The sequence below is a fragment of the Paralichthys olivaceus genome, chromosome 1, assembly GCF_024713975.1.
Source record: "Paralichthys olivaceus isolate ysfri-2021 chromosome 1, ASM2471397v2, whole genome shotgun sequence".
Lineage (NCBI taxonomy): Eukaryota > Metazoa > Chordata > Actinopteri > Pleuronectiformes > Paralichthyidae > Paralichthys > Paralichthys olivaceus.
Window position 1 is genome coordinate 22,587,037 of NC_091093.1, and position 22,237 is coordinate 22,609,273.

The 22,237-nt window shown below is 38.2% G+C and overlaps 1 protein-coding gene across 1 annotated transcript in view; it reads right to left on the minus strand.

The window, feature by feature from the left end:
* Positions 1-22,237, minus strand: part of LOC109624818 (protein diaphanous homolog 3) — a 139,803-nt gene that overhangs the window by 97,137 nt on the left and 20,429 nt on the right. Inside the window, exons 6-17 of the mRNA XM_069525583.1 lie at positions 22,106-22,180; positions 21,275-21,344; positions 17,885-18,021; positions 17,254-17,359; positions 14,851-14,961; positions 13,750-13,868; positions 13,381-13,497; positions 10,805-10,923; positions 10,652-10,716; positions 9,613-9,717; positions 7,418-7,729; positions 5,806-5,920 (exon numbers count right to left, since the gene is read on the minus strand). Of these exons, the coding sequence (XP_069381684.1) occupies positions 5,806-5,920; positions 7,418-7,729; positions 9,613-9,717; positions 10,652-10,716; positions 10,805-10,923; positions 13,381-13,497; positions 13,750-13,868; positions 14,851-14,961; positions 17,254-17,359; positions 17,885-18,021; positions 21,275-21,344; positions 22,106-22,180 (1,451 nt within the window). The remainder of the gene's footprint in view (positions 1-5,805; positions 5,921-7,417; positions 7,730-9,612; positions 9,718-10,651; positions 10,717-10,804; positions 10,924-13,380; positions 13,498-13,749; positions 13,869-14,850; positions 14,962-17,253; positions 17,360-17,884; positions 18,022-21,274; positions 21,345-22,105; positions 22,181-22,237) is intronic.

The following is a 22,237-nucleotide window of genomic DNA, read 5'->3' on the forward strand; positions in this document are numbered from 1 at the left end:
AGAGCCGATGCAGAGGCCTAGAGCAAAAAATTGTTTTAGTACTGTGTAAATGTTTTATTTGTGCAAATAGCTGAAACATGATTTGATTTAGGACATCTATTCAGCCTGAACCTTTTATGGAATACCAACGATTACTGTGATCTGATTCCACTATATGTATTCTCTATGTTCTTTGTATGAGTGACAGAGGTTGATTTATCTTTGTACTTTTTGTATATGTATATATATATAATTTTTTACTGCCATTTAAGATGGTGATTCAATTATCCAAAGTCAGTCTTTCCCTGCTCCTTTGTTCTTTTCAAATCACTAACAGGAAGAACTGCTCTTTCATTTATTTAGTTATTAATCGATGGTGTCGGATCATGAATCCCATCGTTCCAGTCACTTAACCCTGATGTCCTGGCTGTGTGCATCATGTCTCGTCTTGTCTGAGGCAGGTGAACTGTGTGTGTGCAAAATGTTGCATTAAATTTATTTTTTTCAATGTGTTTAAATGCGTGTCTCCTATCCTGAATAACAGTAATAAGTCAGTCACTGCAAAAGAACAGAGGAAGTCTTCATAAGAGTCTTGTGCTCAAAAAATCACAACAAATATAATCCTATAAAATGAGTTCTTTAAAAATATGGATTTGAGCCCAACATGTGCACAGTTTGAAACACAGACAACAATGATAAATTTGGGATCAGTGTTTTCTTAAAGGTGAGTAGAATTTGTTTTAATCTTAATTACTATAATAGCATGACAAAAAATATCATGACAGAAAAAAGTTATGCTTCACAAAGTGACAATGGAGAAGATCACACAAAAATTACGAGCTCTACATAAAATACACTAAGGTGAAGAACCTCAGGCCTGGGGCTGTACACAGCGTGTTATACAATTTGTTTGGACTGCAAGACAGTTCATAACTACACAAGTCAGAAATACAAAACTAAATTCACATAACAACAAATACATTTACTGTTGTGAAATGAAAAACACATGCCCCCCAGCCAAACAGCTGGAGGGGACCACCCCTGTTTCAAAATCACAACCCTATAAACCTGTGCATGCCTCCTTATTCAGCTAGTTGTCAATAAAAGTAGATAAGGACACAGTATGTGCATGTGACTGTGTGAGAGACAGAATAGTTACTTTCAATACTTTCGGTTTCATAGACATTTTGTATGTGTCAGTATGGAAAAATATTAAATATTGCATTAAACAGCTTTATATGTAAAAGTTTACAAGTCAAATTATCTATGTTTACAGAAAATTGCTTCAGGGATGATATGAGATTTAATCTGTTTGAAAAAAACGAATATAATCTTCAATTGTATACTATGGGAAGATAACGTCTCAAGAAGCCAGTTGTAAAAAACAGGACTGCGTGCCTAGAGTTGCAATGACATGAACTGACCAGGACCTCATTGGCGAGGTAGAGAGAAAGATGCAGGGAAACAATAAAGGCTGCTGATTCAAAAGAGTGATACATGATGTACTGTATGTGTGCATGTGATGGAACATTTAAGTCTTCATCTGCTGCTTTGGAAAGTGGCTTTAAGAGACAACCTGAATGGCACCTGGAGCAAAAGCATGTTAGCACCATCAATAGTGCTACTAGTGGTTCTGTTCAACCCACTCCACCCAATTTTCACGGGAATTTAAAATCTCTAATTGCCTTTTTAGAAAAAAATGTATTTAAACTATTCATTCCAGTTACTTGAAATGGCTCAACTCAAATGGTTAACATGAGAAATAGAGAGGGGCTGGCTGAGTTTGACATTCCTTCCACAGTACACTTACTCCACACCTATTTCCAATGCTTTGAAAAGTTGATGGGAAGTTGTATTATTTTGTGAACACAAACAGACACTTGTCTGCAGCCGTTTTGTCTCCCATAAAGCAAGCTCTCCCCTTGCATTCCCTTTAGCGGAACAGCAGGTGTGTTGGAAAAGCGAGCAGAAGGAAGGAGAAGCAGAAAGTGATACAAAAGAGCAGCAGGGACAGAGCTGACCTCCTGGTCTTTGCCTCCAGTTAGGGAGCACTTAAAATATAAAATAAATTCTGTGTGGAAGAAAAGCATCACTGCAGTGCATGCACTGTGGATTATAAGGTAAAAATCTGAGGAACCTCAGACCACAGCAATCTTGTGTCTTTGTGACCATTACCAGCTGTGCTGCAGAGCTGCCCAGTGTATGAAAAGAATTAAAGCGTGTTCATTTGTCCTTGTGCAGCTGCTCATTGAAAGTGGGACAACATTGACAATAATGTTGTCCATCTGAGTACGACACAGGCTGACAGCTTAGACAGCATGCTACCTTGACAACATGTGCTGATTAACACTTAACATATAATAGTTAATACAATACATCCTCATATCAGGAGATCACCAATTTCAGTAAGATTGATCCTGTAGGAAACAATAATATCTAAATGATATTTTGTGGCAATCCATTCAATACATTTACAAACAGTTCCCTGTGAATTGGAATTAAATGAATATAAGGAAGACTCATCACCACTCAAGTGCTGAAACAACAGTTAATGTTAAACATAAAATAACCATCAAATAAAAGCTGAAAGAAGACATTGTATATATGTGTACACACATATACACACATCTGTACAGCTGGATGGTGCACTAGTCGTCTTCAGGGCAGCAGATTCAGGTTCATATACCAGTCAGGGTAAGCCTCCTGAGCTGGGTATGTGATATTAGGGTACTGAATATACTGAATTGATGGAATGCTTCTACAAAAGCCAAGGTTATGAACATGTGGTAACTATAGATGAGCAGAAGACCAACATGAGGTTCTGGATGGAAAAGACGTACAGCAACATATCCATAGATGAGGGCTCTTGACTGCCAGACAAAGACCCAGACCCACCCAGAGCAGAGACTGAGCACAACACCAATGCCAAGTGACAACCTCCACAGAACTAGAACAATTGGAAACAACACCCGAGGACGGTCAAGCACCAGCTACTGTAAAGCCAAAGTAATTATGGGTTACTATGGCCGAGTCAATGAAAGGAACTGATCTGGAGGTGTTATACCCGGAAAGAATTTGAAAGAAAATTACAAGGTGAGGGAAGGAACAGCCTTTCTCAATATATGGTCAAAGTAAAAGTGTGGAGGTATTGTGTGAGTGTGATACTGTGAATTTTAAAGCAAAGCTAATGAGAAAAACATCTACCTTGGGTAAAACAATTTAAAAAAAAGCAAAATGCAAATGCGTATATGACAAATACACAAAAACACAAAGCAAACAATTTTATGGTAATTTATTTTAAACGCCTTATGCTACTCTGCAGTTGCTGGATTAGACTGAAGACGTAACCTTACAAACTTTACACAATGATTCTACTGTTTTGTCCATAACTGAACATTTTCCATTAATTCTCATTGTTTAAGTTTACAGCTAATACTCTGGTAATTAGCTTGTGAGAAGCGCATAAACATCAACTGATATTTTCCAGTATGGTCTTATTTAATTTAGTTCTCTCTGACCTGCTCGCTCAAACAGTAAAAACACACATTTATCGCAATTTGAGGAGATGTGTTCAAGTGGCACTGACCCATTTGCCAAAAACCACACTCCATTCCCACGGCGAATAGAAAAACAGAGGAGCCATAAAAAATATTACCGATGTGAATAAAATGTCAAATAAATATGTTTCATTCTCGCAAAAGTAGTAATAATAATTCTGGTTCCAGACGTCTTTTAACACTATAAATAATGAACTGTATTTTTATAAACTGTTGATTAACTTGAGGTCTGCCAAAAATACAGAGACGGTCTCAAAAAAGAACTGTTCTCAGTCCTCATCCACACTCGCAGTTTGTGTACAGGATGGCAGGCTTCCTCCACAGCGAGAAGCACGAACATCACAAAACAATAAGGAAGTCTGAAGGGACGTAAATTAATATTTAATCAGAACAACTGAGTGAATACATTTTCATACTGTGTCCTTTTTAATGTTTAATGCTGATCCAGATGCTGATGCTCTTGTGAGATGAAACATGACGCTACATGGCTGTGTTAATAAGACGACAAGCCCAAAAGCGCATACGTACACGTGTACGTTCACTGACACACAGCACCAACCGCAGCTGGGTCTGACAGCTCAACCCACGAGTCATGCTGTTCCTACAACCTCCACTGGGACAGACGGAAGTCGTGAGGAAAACAACAAAGTAAACAGATTCAAACAATGTGAAAGGTTTGAAATTAGATAAATGTTTCAAGTCTCTCACCAAATCTAAAATGCATTACCCATGAGCAGTGACAAAAACAGACAGATGCCATACTGCAGAGCTGCACTGCTTTTTGCATGCCTTCTCATATGATGGAAAATGTGTTTGATGATTACTCTGAAATAAAGAGGTGCGTGTACCCTAACAGAGAAGTAGAACTGTCTGCTGGTGGACATCCTTCCTTTGCCCTCTCCAGAGAACACCTGCTTGACTGTCTGTCTACCTGTTTGCCATTTAGATCTGCCTCCATTATTCAACACCTTGACGGTAGAGAACAAGGGGGCCCTGGTGTGTTTGTGTGTGTGTATGGGGGGTGTCTTGTGTCTTATGTGCCCTGAGAGGAGTAGCATTGAGTTGTGACAGGTAGATAACACCTGGATGAATTATTCAAATTGTCGTAAGCTAGCTGAGTCAGTGACAAGACAAGAAAGAAAAAACTAGATGTGAATAAATCATCAGAGAAGGGACTAATAGTCCACGCACAGGAGGGGACAAGACTGATAACATCTCATGCTACCTCCTGCGGTATCTTTAATCATTCCAACAACCTTGTACATGAATATTCCAGATCTTACCCACCATACTAATGTGTAACGATGTAAGCGTATGGTGTCTTATCGTGCAGCATTACCACCAGGAATAGGTGGAACAGCCCCCCGTAATCTGAAGCAGCACGACAACCTCTGCCACTTGGATTCAGCACAGACAGCTGAATGCTAACTGATCTGTTACAGACATGAGATGTGGTCATGAAATTATTGATTATTTCTATTCAGTTCTATTTGTATAGCCCCAAATCTAGTAAATATCATCTCAAGAAGGTCAAGGCCTTGAACATTATAGAGAAGCCCAACAGTTCCCACAATGAGCAAGCACTTGGCAACTGTGGAGAGAAAAAAACTCTCATTTATCCATATAAATGTATGGCATGTATGCACAGATATAAAAGTATTATCTTCATATCTTTTTATGTTGGACTGAGTAGATTTTACTCAATGGATTAATGGGTGGCAGGATGATAGAGTGTTTAGCAGTACCACCTCCCTAAAGAAAGGTTCAAACCTGACGGCTGGGTGGGGTCTTTCTGTTTTCATGTTCTCCCCATGCTTGTGTGTGTTTTCACCAGGTTCCTCCCACAGTCCAAACACATGCAGGTTGAGGCTCAATTAATTCATATCTAAACAGTCTCTGGATAATCCATAGGTGTGAATGTGAGTGTGAATGGCTGTTTGTCTCTGTATGTTGGTTCTGCAATATGCTGGCGACCTGTCCAGGGTGTACCCAGCCTTTTGCACGGCAGGGATTTGCTCCGGCACCCCTCCTCAAATCTCAAAGGTTTATTGTTATAGATAATTGATCATGTGATCATACTTTTAAAATCACACTGATTTTGACCACACTGGTATTTTAAGTCAAAATACCAGAAAGCTGGGACAGTTAAACAGAAGAGAAAGTAAAGTGGAAAGAGGAAGTGTTGATGAGAAATATTCTGTGCAGAATAATTCATACAAGGGTATTGGTATAAGTTAAATACTGCAACAAGGAAAAGTGAGAGGCTGACCTGTTCTCTGTGAACCAAACGTGAGAGCAACTCTGCTCAGTAACTCTGGTTTAGCATACTGGTTCTCATCAGCCAGCACCCAGAAACAGCTCTCTGACATTTCCTGGGGACGAATCTGAAAACACATATCCACAGTTTAGTTCATTTAGTTAACACAAGGTTCTATATTTCAACCTGTATAGTTACCACAAAGGGAAATATACCATTCTAATCAGATATTAGCCATATGTGAAAGTTACAAAAGACAAAAATCTAGGCAAAATGTTTAGAGTAAAAATGTAAAATTACATTTCAATCCTATTCATGTTAAGTATTTTCAGACAACAATCTGTAGATATATTCCCTCAAAATGGTCAATTAATAATAAAGAAAGGCAGATGAAACTAACACACTGATAATAATCAATCAATCAAATTATATCTGTATAGCGTAAATTCACAAGTTTGTCTCATAGGGTTTAACAAGGTGTTAAATGGGAATAAATTTGCCTTTACACATTAATATACACTTAAGTATTTATATTTCCAAAGAAATGAATATGAAGATAAACTTTTATCCAGCGAAGCACATTACAGAACAACTGTGAGAAATGTATGTGTATACACGCATGAAAGATATAACGAAAACCAAAAATCTGTGCTGAGGACTGACAGATGTTTGAATTTAATTCAGACTGCATTTGGTAATTCTTTAAAAACAAACATATCCTGAAATATGAAACTGTAATGCAGTCGCCATAGAGAATAATCATACTTTGCAACTTAAACACCTTGCATTTTTTTGTTTTTTTATTTTTATAATTATTACTATTATTGTATGGCAAGGCATTGCTACTGCAACTACTAAAAGTTGTTTGCGGACCTCTAAAGTTGGCTGAGCCAGCAAGTAAGAGTTAGAAGGGGGAAATCTTGTAACTCAAGAAGTTTTTGAACAGCTTTGTCCCAAACATAGCGGCCTCATACAGCTGGGCCATTAGACAGGTCTTCCTCATGTCCTCCTAAAAGGTTCATAAATTTGCCAGCATATGGTTTAGTTGCTAAACATCTGTACCAATGCACATCTGACATTAAATTATTAATCAAACCACAAACTGATTACTCGTGTTGTGAACTAATATTGCTCTGCAGGGAACAACATCTGTAGGGGTACCACCTGCTCTGACAATGGCTTCTCATCATCTGTTATTTTTAATTATTCCTCGTTTGGCACAGAGATAGGAAGTTGTTGTTTGTACTTCTTAGAATAACATCTGCAATGTTCAGGTGCTGCCAATGAACATCAGGAACAAAGTTAAGAGCAGAGAACAAGGCCACTTTAAATACCTGGCATATTTTTCAGTTAATTGGCCAAAACTTTTCATTAAAGAAACTACAGTGAGAAACATTTCTCCATATATTGTCTGTTCCTCTAGAAGATGTCAATAAGAAAATACACATCTAAGTTGTGCAAATATGCCAAATTACCTGTCAGCAAACCTTTAGCATGACCATAGTCATTCTAGATGCGTTCATCAGTGATATATTAAACTGCACTGATCTGATTTGTTATTATGTCACCCTCAAGAATGAAAATGAAGGGGGTTAAATATTAGAAACACCTTTCAGTGTCTTACCTTGGACCAGTTGAGGCGCTTCATGGAAGTCTCAGGCTTGAATTCCTTCTTAGCCCTGAGGCCATAAGGCAGTGCATTGTGGGTGGGGGAGCCAAGACCTCCACCAAACCCTAGAGGGGGTGGTGGAGGGGCACCAAACGGCGGAGGCACTCCAGGTGGAGGAGGTGGGGCAGGACAGCCAGGTAAGGGAGGCGGAGGAGGTGGAGGAGGGGGTGCCGGCAACCCAGGTCCTGGAGCTTGGGGTGGGGTCCCAGACGGGAGCGTTGAGGAAGATGCATGGGGAGAGGAGAGACTCGCGGGTACAGCTCCAAACTGGACAGGCAGGGAGAAGAGGAAATGTTATGTACGCACATGCACATACTGTAACATACAAATAAGTAATGCTCACCCTAAAGCTTTATGTAAAAGTGTGACAGTTGATTTTGCCCTAGACTCTAGACTACAACGATCATTGCACCACAAATGGATAGAATTCATTAAAAATATGGAAGAGGTCTTGTAACAACACTGCAAATTACGAGCCCAAAATTCAGAAGCTCTGGAGCAATACACTTTGATAGCAGTTTATTATACTAAAAATATACTATCTGTGTAGCAAAAGCATCATTTACTTTAGCTTAAGCCTTCATGCCACAAAACATGGCATTTAACTTTTTGTTGTCCTTCTTCAGATTCCTTTGTCTGGGCAGTAGCGTAAGCAACTTTCATGATCTTACTTGAATTATTAAACTAATAACAAATCAAAGGATTTTGATCACAATCAGTTAGAAGGTCAAATGATATTGTAAAGTGGCTATTTTTTTAACAAATTTAATAGAAAGTGCGAATGATTTTGTCGCAGTGACAAAAACTGATTCTAGTGGACAATATGTTGGTGTATTTCTAAAATTAGTTTTGTGTGTGGAGCGGCACCCATGAAACCATTCGCAGAACAAATTAAATAAAAAGCAAACTCACATTTCAAAGAAAAAAGAAAAATGACTGAAACTGGAAAGAAAAAAAGAATTGAAGCAGACAAACTAACACATCTGCCAAGTGTGCAGCACGGTATGCTTTGCTGGCTAATACCACTGGGCTACGGATAACGGAGGCGTGTTCTCTCAACCATCCAGCAGAGGTCAAATGCTCATAAACGGTCCAGATTCTGTCTAGAACACATACCCGCAATGATTTGTTTTTTCCAAAGCCAAGACTCCAACGTTATAACAGGGGCTACAAAAGTTCGTAAATTGTATCATACAGAGCAAATGGCTTATTGATCAATGCACCAGTTTTAGATTAAAGACGCACACTAAAGGTCAGTCCTGGGCCCTCACTCTTCCACCGCCTCCACAGGGAAGAACATCCTTGCTGAATTAACAGTGTGCCTCTGTGTGTGTGTGTGTGTGTGTGTGTGTGTGTGTGTGTGTGTGTGTGTGTGTGTGTGTGTGTGTGTGTGTGTGCGTGTGTGTGCGTGTGTGTGTGTGTGCGTGTGTGTGCGTGCGCGCGTGTGTGTGCGTGCGTGTGTGCGTGTGTGCGCTAGTGAGAGAGAGACACACAGACAGACAAAAATAGTGGGACTAAGACGACCCGCATTGGCTACAGGTACTACCGTCATTGGACCCGCAGTACTATTTGAGTATTCATTCTGTGTTTGCTCTTTTCAAATTGAAAAATTATCAGGAAAATAAAAAAGGAAGTTCTCTTCCCCTCTCGGAGTGTGTGGTTATCTTGCTGTTCCAGGGCGTGGGAGCAACTCTCTGGAGTATTGGGGAGGGGGGTGGTGGTGGTGGGTTGGTGGGGCTGTGAAGGGAGGCCCAGTAGTGAGGCTGAAGGGGGTTGTCAGAATAAATTGCTTTTAGAACAATTTCCTCTTATGGAATGGAGATCAGAGAATTAGAAAGGGCCAACATGGCGGGCTGGTCAGTGTTGCCATTAGACTTAGTGTCAGCCAGCCAGTCGAGCGGCCACCACGTCAAACCAAACTGCAGGCTCCAGTTATTAAATCCCCCACCCACTCCGCCCCCAGACCCCATCCTGCACCCCAAAATAATAGGAACAACTGAATGAAAAGTCACACAAGAAATTGGATTTGCTAGATTTAGTTTTCGAGTTATCAAATGTAGTATTTTTTTTTTCCACATTTCAGATCTCATAAAGAATTAACAGAAATTACAAAGGTTAACAATAAAATTTAAAATACAAAGCTTGTGTACCTGGGACTTAAAGGCCTGAAGCTCAGCTTGGAGTTCAGCTGCTTTTTCTTCACACTTAACCAGTTGACCTTCTGTCTCCTGCCTGCTGACAAACTCCTCCTCGAACTGAAAAGAGAAACACATATCCAAATTATTAATGAAAAGCAAGCATTGATATTGAATCACTTTAACTTGGAATAAACATTAGTATTATTAGTAATAGTATTAAATCTAAGTGTATAGTTATTTTTGCATAATTAAAATTAATTTTTATCTTGATTACCCTCATTGCTGATTGAATTTCCACCTTTTGTCAAACACCCGTTCAATGATAAAACCCCTAAAGTACGAGGCACACACACCAATCAGTGAGCCCGTGTTTCTAATCAGGATCTACAACCTGCTGCTACCCAGACAGCAGATAATCAATTTGAAATCACACATTTCACAAGCCTGTGTGCGATACGGTGCGACTGAGAAGAAAAACTGTTCGGCTTTTTATCTAACTTGCTGTAGTGGAACAAGTTCTTATATGAATATAAAAAAACATGGAACTACATATAAAAGCTTGAGATGTGGGGAATATAATAAAGTGGGAAAGAAGACTAATTTATGTACAATGATATGGGAAGAACAGGTTGTTCTATCATTGTCCTCACCTTAAAAAATCTCTGGCATATGTCCAATTGTTATCATCATTGAATACTCTTCACTTTGTTTTTTCAAAAATGTACTTGCTTGTACCATGGGAATTGGGCATTTTTAAGGTTATAGATCTGACTATGTTATATCAATATGCCATAACATGATTCTTACTTTACTTTTTTTCGATAATAATAAGAGACAATTTCAAATCCATTTTTGATACAGATAAAGAAGATTTCAATTATTCAAACCTCAAAGGATTCTGAATGTAATTTTTGCTCTATAATGTAAATGTTTTCTTATCTAAACAGATGTTGCTTTAGAGAACAAAGTGAAGTGAATACCAGCATTCCTTAATGGGCTTTGTTGAGGCCAGGTGGTTGTGGAGTGGGAGGAAATTTTTTTCTATACTTGCCTTCTGTGCCAATTCTGAAGCTCTTTGTTCATACTCATCAATTCGAGCTTTATCCACACACACCTCTGAAAATAAACAAAACATAGAGTGAGAATTACCTGTGATTGATTGAAACATTGAAATATCTGTCATGCAAATAAGTGTGTGACTTGCCCAAGAGGTGGCTGAAGTCCACATCTAGGCGCTTGCGGTAACTGAAGTCTGGGTCAGTGCCACTGCGGTGGAGCACGATCTGAGACACACACTCCTCAATGATCTTAAAGTACTGAGGCCTGGGAGTCAGGAGAAGTCAGAGAAAAGATGTTAGAGTTTCACAAAACACACGTAATTTAATTTCATTCTTAATCTGGTGTCTGTGAACACATTTGTACAAGAGCAGAGAGCCGTGAGAGCAGCTTTACTGTCTACAGGGAAAACAGGGCTACTGAAAAGATATAAGGGAAATGTGGCATGTCCCAACAACTTGTGCAACCAATCAGAATAACTTCATAAGAAAAATTCTAAACACATCATGAACCTACAAGTCAGGGCTACTTATCATTAACTATGTGTTAATTGGTTTAATTTCAACAGAGGAAAAACATTTGACAAACATCCTCATCAACACTGTTGACATAAGAATCTCATGTATCTGGAATTATTAAACATCTTCAAAATATTGATTCTGAAATCATTCTGAAAATCCAATTCAAAGAATATTGGTGGAGACTGCAATAATGTGAACAGAAAACAGCAGAAAAGAAAAATAATAATCCATATATTCCATAAAGAAATATGAAAAGCCTAGTGATTTATTATTTATGTCGATTTTGAACCTGATGTAAAGTTTAAGCATCTTGATTATTGAAACAATACTTCAGTGGATATGAGGCAGTTTATACCAACAGCACCTATATAAGCACTGTTTCTATGATACTGAACAATGGAGAATACACAACAAACTATTAGCAAATGCACAGTAATTGCAGTTGAACTGTTTAAAGAGCTCTGTTGCTCACTGATCACACATTAACGAGGATTTACTACACTGACGAAAAGGGAGATGTTGTGATGCAACAGACAACAGCTGAGAGCCACAGTGCTTTTGCAAGTTAAAGGAAGAAGTGTCTGATCTGCTCATTATCTTGCAACAATGTCGCTGAGAGTCCAAATCCCTACTCTGAGACTTATCAGTAGCGATTAATCAGGGACGCTGCCTTCCACTCCCTGAAACAATCCTGAGAATGCCATGGAGATCGGCACAATGGAGTCACTGTGTGAATGACAAAAATATAAAGATTAAAATAGAATAAGACATACTGTCAATCACTTGACTGACAAGCTGCCGGTGCTCTTTTCATTTACACTGAAACTTTGGACCCCCTATCTATATGCTCTTGACAATAAATAACCAATGCTCACTGAACCAGTCACTTGCAAGAGATGCAGAATATTAAAAGGTTCACGTTCAGATACAATCCAGTGGTGAAAATTAATAACAGGAGTATTGAACTGCCGATGGAAAACTTGAAAATGCGGCACCATATTGTATGATCATCACACAGAGGGGTGACAAACACATCATTCACGTCAGATTTTATAATGTGCATAAGGGTGTGTTCTTGTCACGCAGCTTTGGGAGGATGCTTTCCTTTTGGGATACAGGACCCTTTTTATGTCTTCTGTGCTGCTGTTTGCTTTTCCCAAACTAATCAACCTATTTTCAGCCCACAGAACGTTCTCCTAGTGCACTTTGACAAATATCATGCCTGCAGTAATGATTTATCTGGAAAGCAGCAGCTTCCATGGTGGTGTCCTGCCATCAACATCATGCTGCATGCACCCACATACTATTATTTGCATATGGTAGACTCATGAACATCAGAGGTGTTACCAAGGTTATTCCTTAAAGTCTTCAGCTCTTATACTTTCTTTTTTTACCTCATTGAGCATTCTGCTTTTTGCCCTGTGTCATCTTAAGCTGAGGGCCCACTCCCTGTGAGAGCAACTACATTACAATTTGTCTGACTGTGGACTAATGAATGTCTAAACTCTCAGATGAATCTGTGAGCCTTTCCAGCTTTATGCAAATCTAAAATTGTTGATCCTAAATCTAATTAGATCCTGCGAGGCACCATTCGCTTTAGCAGAAGATTCTTAAATTTCTAAATAAATTAAAGATGCTCGAACACACACCTTCAATTTGGTTTCATTGATCAAAACTAAGGTAAAAACTCCTGACTTCGATTGGCATTTATTGGTGTCATAAGCAGAAGGGATTTGCATACTTTTGTAAGCATTATAAATGCTTACAAAATACCTGGTACCACTGTTGGCAGTCATAAAAATGCCAATATTACCATTGCATGAAGTTTCATTATTGGCAGACAGAAAGACTTCAGGTGTTGTTTTCGGGCGGGAGAGAAAACGCAGGTGATGAATTTCATGTGCTGCAGATTAGAAATCTGTCTTTTGATCAGGCCAAAGCTTAACTCACACCCAGCTGTGAGTGAATCAACATAAAATAAATCTTAGGGAGTGAGACCTCCACAAAACATAAACCCTTAGGTTGTGTGTGGATTTGGCTATAATGCTAATTAAAACACTGTATGTGATAACAGACCAAGTCACAGATATAGGTGGAGGATAATTGAGGGAAGGACATAATGACTGAAATAAAGGAGAAAGAATTTTGTGAGAAGAAGAAATGTTCTGTGTTCTGTGTGTTTGTGTGTGCTGGAGATCTTTACCTGACCAAGTAGTCATTGCGTATCAGCATCAGGTGTTGTAGAATAGAGAGAAAATAAGGCTCGGCACTGCTGTCCTTCACCGTGCTCAGCACAATGCTAAACACATCCCCCGCATCAGTGCAGAGAGTCAAGGGCTCGTACGTAAATGGAAATGGCATTTCCACATAAAAATGTAGAAGCTACTGAAATGAAAAAATGTGTATTCCCTTCTAATTTCACACTTTTGGTTATCTAGGATCTAGTGAAGAATAACTGACCTTAGCTGGATGCTTTTCTACTGTATATTACCCAGAATTATGAGGTAAAGACACTGAATCAAACTTTGGAGTTTCATGCTGTTTCACGCTGCTGTCAAAATAACAAGGATATTCCAGCTCGCTCTTGATGTCCTCCAGCCTGTGAGAAAATTCCATCATGTCCTCTTCTTTGTGCTCCACAAATACCTTTAGCTGAATGTCGAGGGCGTCATTTCTGATGGCTGTCAGTTGCTACAAATTAAACAATGAGAGACAATGAGATAAAGAATTTTTTTTTTTTAAATTAGACAGGCTCACACTAATAAATTCAACAAAAGGGGAAGCATCAGGCTTAAGTGAAGACAAGGAGCTTGTTCTAAATGCTGTGACGCATCATGATATGAAAGTGAGGAGACTAGTTGCATATTTTAATTAGTTCGTTTTTCTTTCTGGATCACTGGCATAGAGCACGAATTCTGACGGAGTAGATTTTTCCCAAATGAAACACGGCCTTTGCATTTGCTGCATTTGCTGAAAATAACTATTGTAAAATGCAAATGTTATTGTCACCTGCCAAAATATCTGCCGGCTGCTTTGCTCTCGTCTTTAAGAAATAACATTTAACTAACTGTCCCCTGTGTCGTGTAACATGAAACATGCTGCTATCCTTGCTAAATAAATTTTCTCCTGTTTATGCCACAATTTTATCTTACACTCACCCACGTAGCCAAGATGGCAACCATTGAAGGTGAGAGATGGCCATTTTAAATGCAAATATTTTACAGTTTTGAGGACACAATCTTAGTGCTGTTCCTCCACTGAATTTTGCAATACTTGTCAGTGTGACCACACTTGTGCTCCCAAGTGTATAAAAGTACATGAACTGAGACACAGCAATACAGTAGTTTACAAGAAAAACGTATGTACGGTAGTTGGTATCAAATGCAGTAGAAATATTATTAGCCCAGCCACTTTTGGTTACTGGGTGCTTGCACAGACAGATGACATGGACAAAAACTCTCCACTGTGTTTCATAAATTATTTGCTGGAGCAAATCTACAATATTTCACTGAAGTGGACAACTCATTTAAATATTAATACATGGGGGGGTGAGTTTATACCATGTGTATACATATGTGTGTGTGTGTGTGTGTGTGTGTGTGTGTGTGTGTGTGTGTGTGTGTGTGTGTGTGTGTGTGTGTGTGTGTGTGTGTGTGCGTGTTGTTGAGCTTACCGGCAATATCTCTTTTAGGCCACAGCGCATAAATTCATTTCTGATGTGCAGCCTGAAGTCCAGCTCATCAGGAGATGTTACTAGTGCATTGATGAGCTGCATGCATGCCACCTGCAACATGAAGGGTAAACAACAAAGAAAGAGAAAGAAGGAGAGAGAGAAGAGAGTGAGAGAGAGAACCAGAGAAAGAGTAGACAGACTTCTTCCAGAAGTTGATGAAAAGCATGCCTTCATGCATTCGAAATGAGTTATGTCCCTTGGAAGCAGAAGACCATAACTAATGCATGTCTATTTTCTCCAGTCACCAACTGGGGGGCTGATTTTAATATTAATGGAACAACTGCAGACCCATACACACAAAATTAACCAACAGTCAATTTAAGGGCAAACTCGCTCTTTTGGAAGCTGTTTTCACTCCCGCCTGAGTTTGGTTTACTGCGCGGGGACTGCTGCATCCTGTGACTCCTCAACTGCCCGCGCAAACACAGACAGAAAAATCTATTATTGATCAGTAAAGCAATCCACTCATGCATGAAAAGAGGGTATGGCAATGCTCAAGCTCAGGAAGGATATTCAGATGTTTTAAGGTTCATAATCAGTTTGAGGGCACATGCTTATTTTTGTCGTGGAACTCAAGCTCAATAATTCCCTGTCTTTGAATTACTATTTAATACAGACAGGTAACATTACAAAGGTAACCTGACAAAGTGTCCAAAAACTTTGTCTTGACAATTGACTGGGTTGTGGTGATTGATAAAAAAAAAATGTAATCGATAAATTAAAAGACAGTGTCCATTAATGGATTGATTTCCTACCTAGTATACACTGAATATCTTCTTCATATATAAATAGATATCAGAGAGTTTAAGCGTGCTGCGCTGAATAACAAAAGACAAAGGGTTAGCAAGAATATCAAAACAATGCTTTACATCATTTATAGAATCACAATTTACCGTAGCGCTGTACAATGACAGTATCTCAAGTCGATAATTTGGTTCAAGCTCATCAAAAACTATATGAGTTTCTGAATGTAATTTGAACCACCTATATTAGCTTCATTAAGTAAGAGTCAATTAAAAATGCATAATGATATAAAGACATTAGGAGAAAATACAAGCATTTAAAAATTTTTTGGTCCCACATTTTGTTTATTAACACTTACTTTCCCAAAGTTAAACATTGCCATGGGAGACTGTGTGCAAATGTACTCTGGAAGAACAGAAAGCCTTCTGCCACACATTACTGTGGCCGTGGTAAGGATATATAGCAGTATCTGTTTTTTTATAATGCATGGGATTTAAAGGAATCTGTGGCATGTATTCAGAAGTGTGAGGGGATATCAAAGCAAGTACAGTAAGGCCTTATAAACCTTGCAGTACACTGGGCTGTGTTTGTATAGTCACAAATAAAAGCTTCCAGAGGACATCAAAATCCGGCTCTCATTTCTTATTTTCTTTTGGTCCTTTTTGTCTTCCATGGAAACATATTTCTCTCCTTCACTTGACTTCCCTACCTCTCTCTCCCCAAAAGTTTTTACCGGTCAAAGGTAGTTATTGCAAATTGAAAGCAAAAGACATGATACAGATAATACGACTGGGGGCAAAAAGGTTTAGCCCTGGTTATTGCATTGGAATACGAGACAACCAAAGGAGCAAATGGTTGTTCCCACTTGAGTTTTATGCCAACACTTTATCATGTGTATGTGTGTTAGGTACTGAATGAATTGATACTCTCCTCTCGTCCCTAAACTACCAAATAAAAATGCAGACAACACACTTTAACCATGAATTGCATTATTCTGACAGAAACTGATGTTGTCTCTGTTTGAAACAGCCCACATGCAATATCTCAAGTGTATGTATCAGCAGGGAAATGAAAGATCATGTCCACAAAGTGAGGGATTATGTAGAAAGGGAGCATATGAGACAATGAAATGGGCAATTTGCATGGAAAGGTAAAGACCTGTGCACGCACAACTTGTCCACCTATATAGATAAGAGAAGTATGGGATTTTATCGTTCAAGCTTTTTTATGTTTTTGTTTGGTTTAATGTGTTCTCATTCTGTTTCTTCAAGCTCCTATTGTTTCTTTTTGTTGTAAAATTGTACAATGAAATATTTTCTGGTTATATCGTAGTCACAATATTCTTGTTTTACAGCTAGCATACTCCTGTCACTTTAATTATGCTGAAAGTATCGACAGTAAAGGTCGGTACACATGGCAAGCCCAAATAAAGAAAGTCTTTCTCCACACACTCTTTACGATAATGTTAAAAAAAATGATATTGACAGGCTCTAGACTGCCTCATTACATTCCACTTGTTTGTTTTATCACCAAAATGCATTTCAGGGAAATCTGAGTGCAACAACAATGTCAGTGGCCGTACATGTACTTTCTACTTACTTGTAATTGAACTGAGCGATCACGAAGCCCTTGCGCAATGGGACTGAACCTCTCGATAGATCGCCATTCCCCTGCTGTGGTAATGGCTTCAAGGACCTTTTCCAAACTAAATGAGAAAATCACATGCATGAGCGTTGGGGCGAAAAAAGAAAAAGAAATTATTTTTTAGTCAGAATCTGTATTCAAGGCTGATTTAACAAAGGTAGATAATCTTCTCTAGAAAATACCATCACTGACACTGTAAATCATGACTTATGACTTATAAGACACATTTAATTGAATTGATCGTAATTTTAATGATTATAATAATTAAATTAAATAAAAAATACCACAATATTTAGATTTTTTTAATGAAACATATACCACTTGAAATTGTGTTCTATATAATCTACTGTTTTCATACATGAAAGAAGTGATATTCAAAGTATTGGCATTGGAAATGTACACCAATACTTCCACAGTCGTAATACAGATACTCACAAAGGAAGTTATTATAAAAAATTATAATTAGTGATAATCAGTTGGACCATAATTGTAAATAAAACCTAAACTAAGGGATAATTTAGAAATATTGTCTAGAAAAGCAGTAAGAAAAAGATATTTCAACTGAAAGAATGAAGCCTGAGCATACGTGTTGTCTTCGCCCACAATGCAGATGGCTGACAGCAGCTTCACCACGTCAGTCATCATGGCAGACTGGGTGGGATCAATAGCTTTTGCCAGTAAAGCAAGACTTTTCTCCTCCGCCAGGATTCGGTCCAAGCCATACTACAAAGAACACAAACACATAACATGTTTACACAAGTATACATTAATTCATCTTATTAGTGACAATAATGAAATTTCATGTAAAACCCTTAACACAAAGTTTTACTCATTAAAGTTGAAGTTCAATACATTTATTTTCACTTCACATTATGACTGAATTATGAAATGCCAGACACAAGGTAAACTACGATTTCAGGTAATCTGTAATACAGCATGTGCAATTCCATTAAGAGATCTGGCTGAAGACAATTCCTTGTACAAATGGTCTCAAGAAAATTGGATTTAATTACAAGATCATTATTACATAGATTTACAATAACTGTGCATTTTGAGTGTATATTAAAGGCATCACAAAGAAAACAAGTGAGTGAATTGAAAAAAAACAATGTTTCATTTGTGGTTGATATTTGTTGCTAGCATGTGGTAACAGCTGCACAATGAAGACCAGGCTCAGCAACATTCAGAACTGAAATTAATGTAATGATTTGTACAGAGAAAATCAATACAGCAATTGTCTGTTTTGTTAAAAATAATTAAATGTTGAATATAAATAATACTTAGTTTTTTCGCACTTTTGTTGTTTGACTTGCTTTTGTCAATCTGGTAATAACACGTAGCACTTGATTTATATATTTTCTGTTTGCCTGGACGATGCAGGCTTTATACAACTGACAGTAAACTAACAAAATATTCTGATTGTTTCTTTGTGTCTGCACAGTTATATGCAAATAGCTCAAATGTGTCATTACTTGATAAACATGTCATATTTTCGAAACAACGTATGGTCGAGTTTCCAGAAACAAAAGAAAGATGAACTGTGTCACATTTCTGTGGATGCTTCAAAGAAAGAACACTGCTGGAGCAGGTTTGTTTATCATCAATATGTCTCATGTAGACACCACATCTCTTTTACAATTTCCCTATGCAGTTGTCCCTATACTTTAACAGTACACGGTAAATACTGACAAGAATATATACTGTATTGTGCAACTTTCCTTTTCTGACTATAGTGACACCTAAGGGTATATAACAACAAAATTGCATTAATGTTGCTGCTTAATTGTGGTCTCCATCTGTACACAAGCTAAATGTAGTTGCATCTGGATGAAGCATTCAAGAGTTGAAGCAGAATTCATTTGACCACACTTCAAAAATATGTTAGACAAAGAAATGGAAAAGCAGTTGATGATTTCTCAAATCAAACATAAAGGCAGTGTTGGGGGTCGTCCAAATATGGCAAGTTCCAAGACTGGGGAAGCTTGGATGTAGGATATATATATAGGGAGAGAGAGCGAGAGAGAGAGATATAAAATACAAATGATTGTGGCTTTTGACAATCTCTTCAGCCTCATTCACTGAATCTTTGTCCTCTTTGCTTCAAAGATCCAAAGTAATTTGAGCTAATTTCTCCCTACATGGTAAAATTATTGCTACCATTCTTTGACAGTGGGAAGCACATACAAATGGGGAAGCTGTTCACAAAGTTTCAGTCTTGTAGCCTTTCTAATTTTTGAGATATCGATCATAATTCACCATGTTTCACTCATTCCACATTGAAATCCAAAAAAAGGCAATTTAAAAATGAATATAAAATCAACAATTACAGATATCTGCACCTAAAGTAATGGCACACATCGCCTGCATCAGTCGCCATCACAATAATAAAGAGCGGAGAGAACTATAGTTCAATCAAAAAGCGCAGAGCTATACATTATAAGCTTTTATAAGTACTTATTCAGCTTAGAAACCAATTACATCAAATCTTTATTGAGGAAATAGGTTTTCTTACTAACAGTTAAGTTGTTCAAAGGGCAGCTTCATACTGTGGCAACTTTTAGTACTCCATTATTACGCCTTTGCAAGTGTGTGACAAGACGCAGGAAGGCAGAAGAAGAAGAAAAGGCTGCACTGACAGCTGGCAGAGAACACCTGTCTTCTTGGCATTGTGGGTACATCTCATCCCAAGGTGCGTCTCTAGCCAGGGAAAGGTCTGGGCTAACAGAGAGGCCTACGGGTAAATACTGGTGTCTGGCGCCTATTGAGACACAGGATTACATGAGACCTTACAGCACGCTTTGTGCCAGAGCGGCTGTATATCTGTCTCCCCTGGTATTTTAGCTCCATCTGGCGAGTTTTTTTTTTTCTTGGTAGCTACTTTGGACTAACAGCACAAAAGCAAGAAAAGCAAAAGCATTGTAAAGTACAGCTACTTCAGCAGAACTCATTTTTATGTAGAAGTGCTTTGGCCTGAGCGATCATTCAATTTTACTGTCTTTAGACTTTAAGTGGGATAATTTTATCACAATATGATCATATTATTTTATAGTTTTTATGCTGCTTGAGAAAAACAAATTCCAAAAACAAACTCATTAAATGGTAAAAAAAAAAGGAAGAGTTATGACATTGTTCTTAAAATCAAAAATGTCTCTGTGATTAATAGTGACTGCACAGTGACTGCAGTGCATTAAAACTACTCCACTGCCATGTGTCAACACAATGGAGGAAGGCTAGCTCAATTTTACTGTGACACATTGTTGATGATCTTGTCGATAATTTTTGCAGCCTCTGCGCATATGACACATCTGAAAATGCAGGTAGTGAATCAGAGAGTCGCTCTGTGTAACAACTCACAATTGTGTCCTTTAAATAAGAGCTAGGAAGCAAGTTTTACAATGATGTCTCCAATTCCCTCATTTGCACTTGACATTCAAACACACTCTCTCTTATAGTTCCTAAACCATCAGAAAGCACTCGCTCCACAACAGGCAGGCCGACAATCTTAGATCTGAGTCACAGAGTGTCAAGAATCAGGACTTGAGTAGAACTGGAGTCAAATGGCTCCATATTGTTGTGATGCTACTCTTCTCCAATGTTGATGAACCCCTTGTTATTGAAATCCAAGAGGCCACATTATTTGGTAAATAAATGATTACAGAAAATAATAATGGATAGGATTAAGGTTACCAGAAGAATTGAGTCTCAAAATACAGGGAGTTGTTTCAGATAGTTTTTTGCCTGAAGCATATTAGGAAATAGAAATGTGACATAATGATTGTTTAAATAAATTTGGGGATTCCTTGTTGTTGTAGTAAACCTGCCATCTCACCATCTCCTGATTCATCAAAGATTCATCAAAAAGCACTTCTTTGGACATTCCTGGGCTAGATCTCTCAATAACAAATTGCTTTGACACTAATTAATGCACAACCTAAATAAACCATCATGCGTATATTCACAAAATTAGTGTCATTACCTTATTGTTCATGAAGGCCTTGAGACACTGGATAACTTTGTGTTGATTCTTTTTGTCAATCTTCTCTTGCCTACAGACACGAAAAGAGTTATTCAGGCAAAAGTGGTCTAATGAACAACATGACAAAATGAGTCTACAGAGTGTGTCCCACAAGATTAGACGTGGTGATAGCTGGCAAGGGAGACAAGGGGGTGTCTGGCCGAGCGGTTGATTACTGTGAAAGCAAATGCAGGAGGCTCTCATGTGCACCTGAATCACAGGCACAGAGTCTTAAGCTGTGTTCTGCCGGGACAGTGAGAATTGTATTGATTGTTTTGACAATCAACAGCCCCACACTACAGCGGGATGTCTCTTATTGCTACTGAAGGCCAGTGTGACTATGACAAACAGGTTAATGTAGATAGAGGTAGAGAGAGAGAAAGAGAGAGAGAGAGAGAGAGACAGAGGGAAAGCAGCAGACCAAAACACTATGTCCGAGATCTTTGAAAACATTATGAGAAGCATTAAACCTTTTCAGATCATTATGATGGCAGAAGATAGGTTGATCATGGGGGACCACCACAGTCTAAGTAATTCATGTGTAATGTGTAAAACCTGTTGTGATAGAAAACAATTTTAAATAATCGGTTCATTCATAAACCTTTCATGAACTCCACCACTAGCAAATATAAATGACACTTTGTTATTCTTAAATGTGTAAAATTGGTGTTGAATGACTTAAAAAAGTGAAAATTACCCAAACAAATGCAATTTTGTTTATAAGTTACTGTTCATGCTTTGAATAAACAAATGACTAGTTACTGGTACCCATGAATAAATGCATTAACTTACTCCTTCTTGAAAAGCAACCTCTCCAAAATGTCCAGCAGCAGTCCAAGACCCTCATGCCCGAAACTCTGCACCCAACTGAAATAACAAAAATGTAATCAATATCAATATGTGTGCGAGACTGACGACTGACAA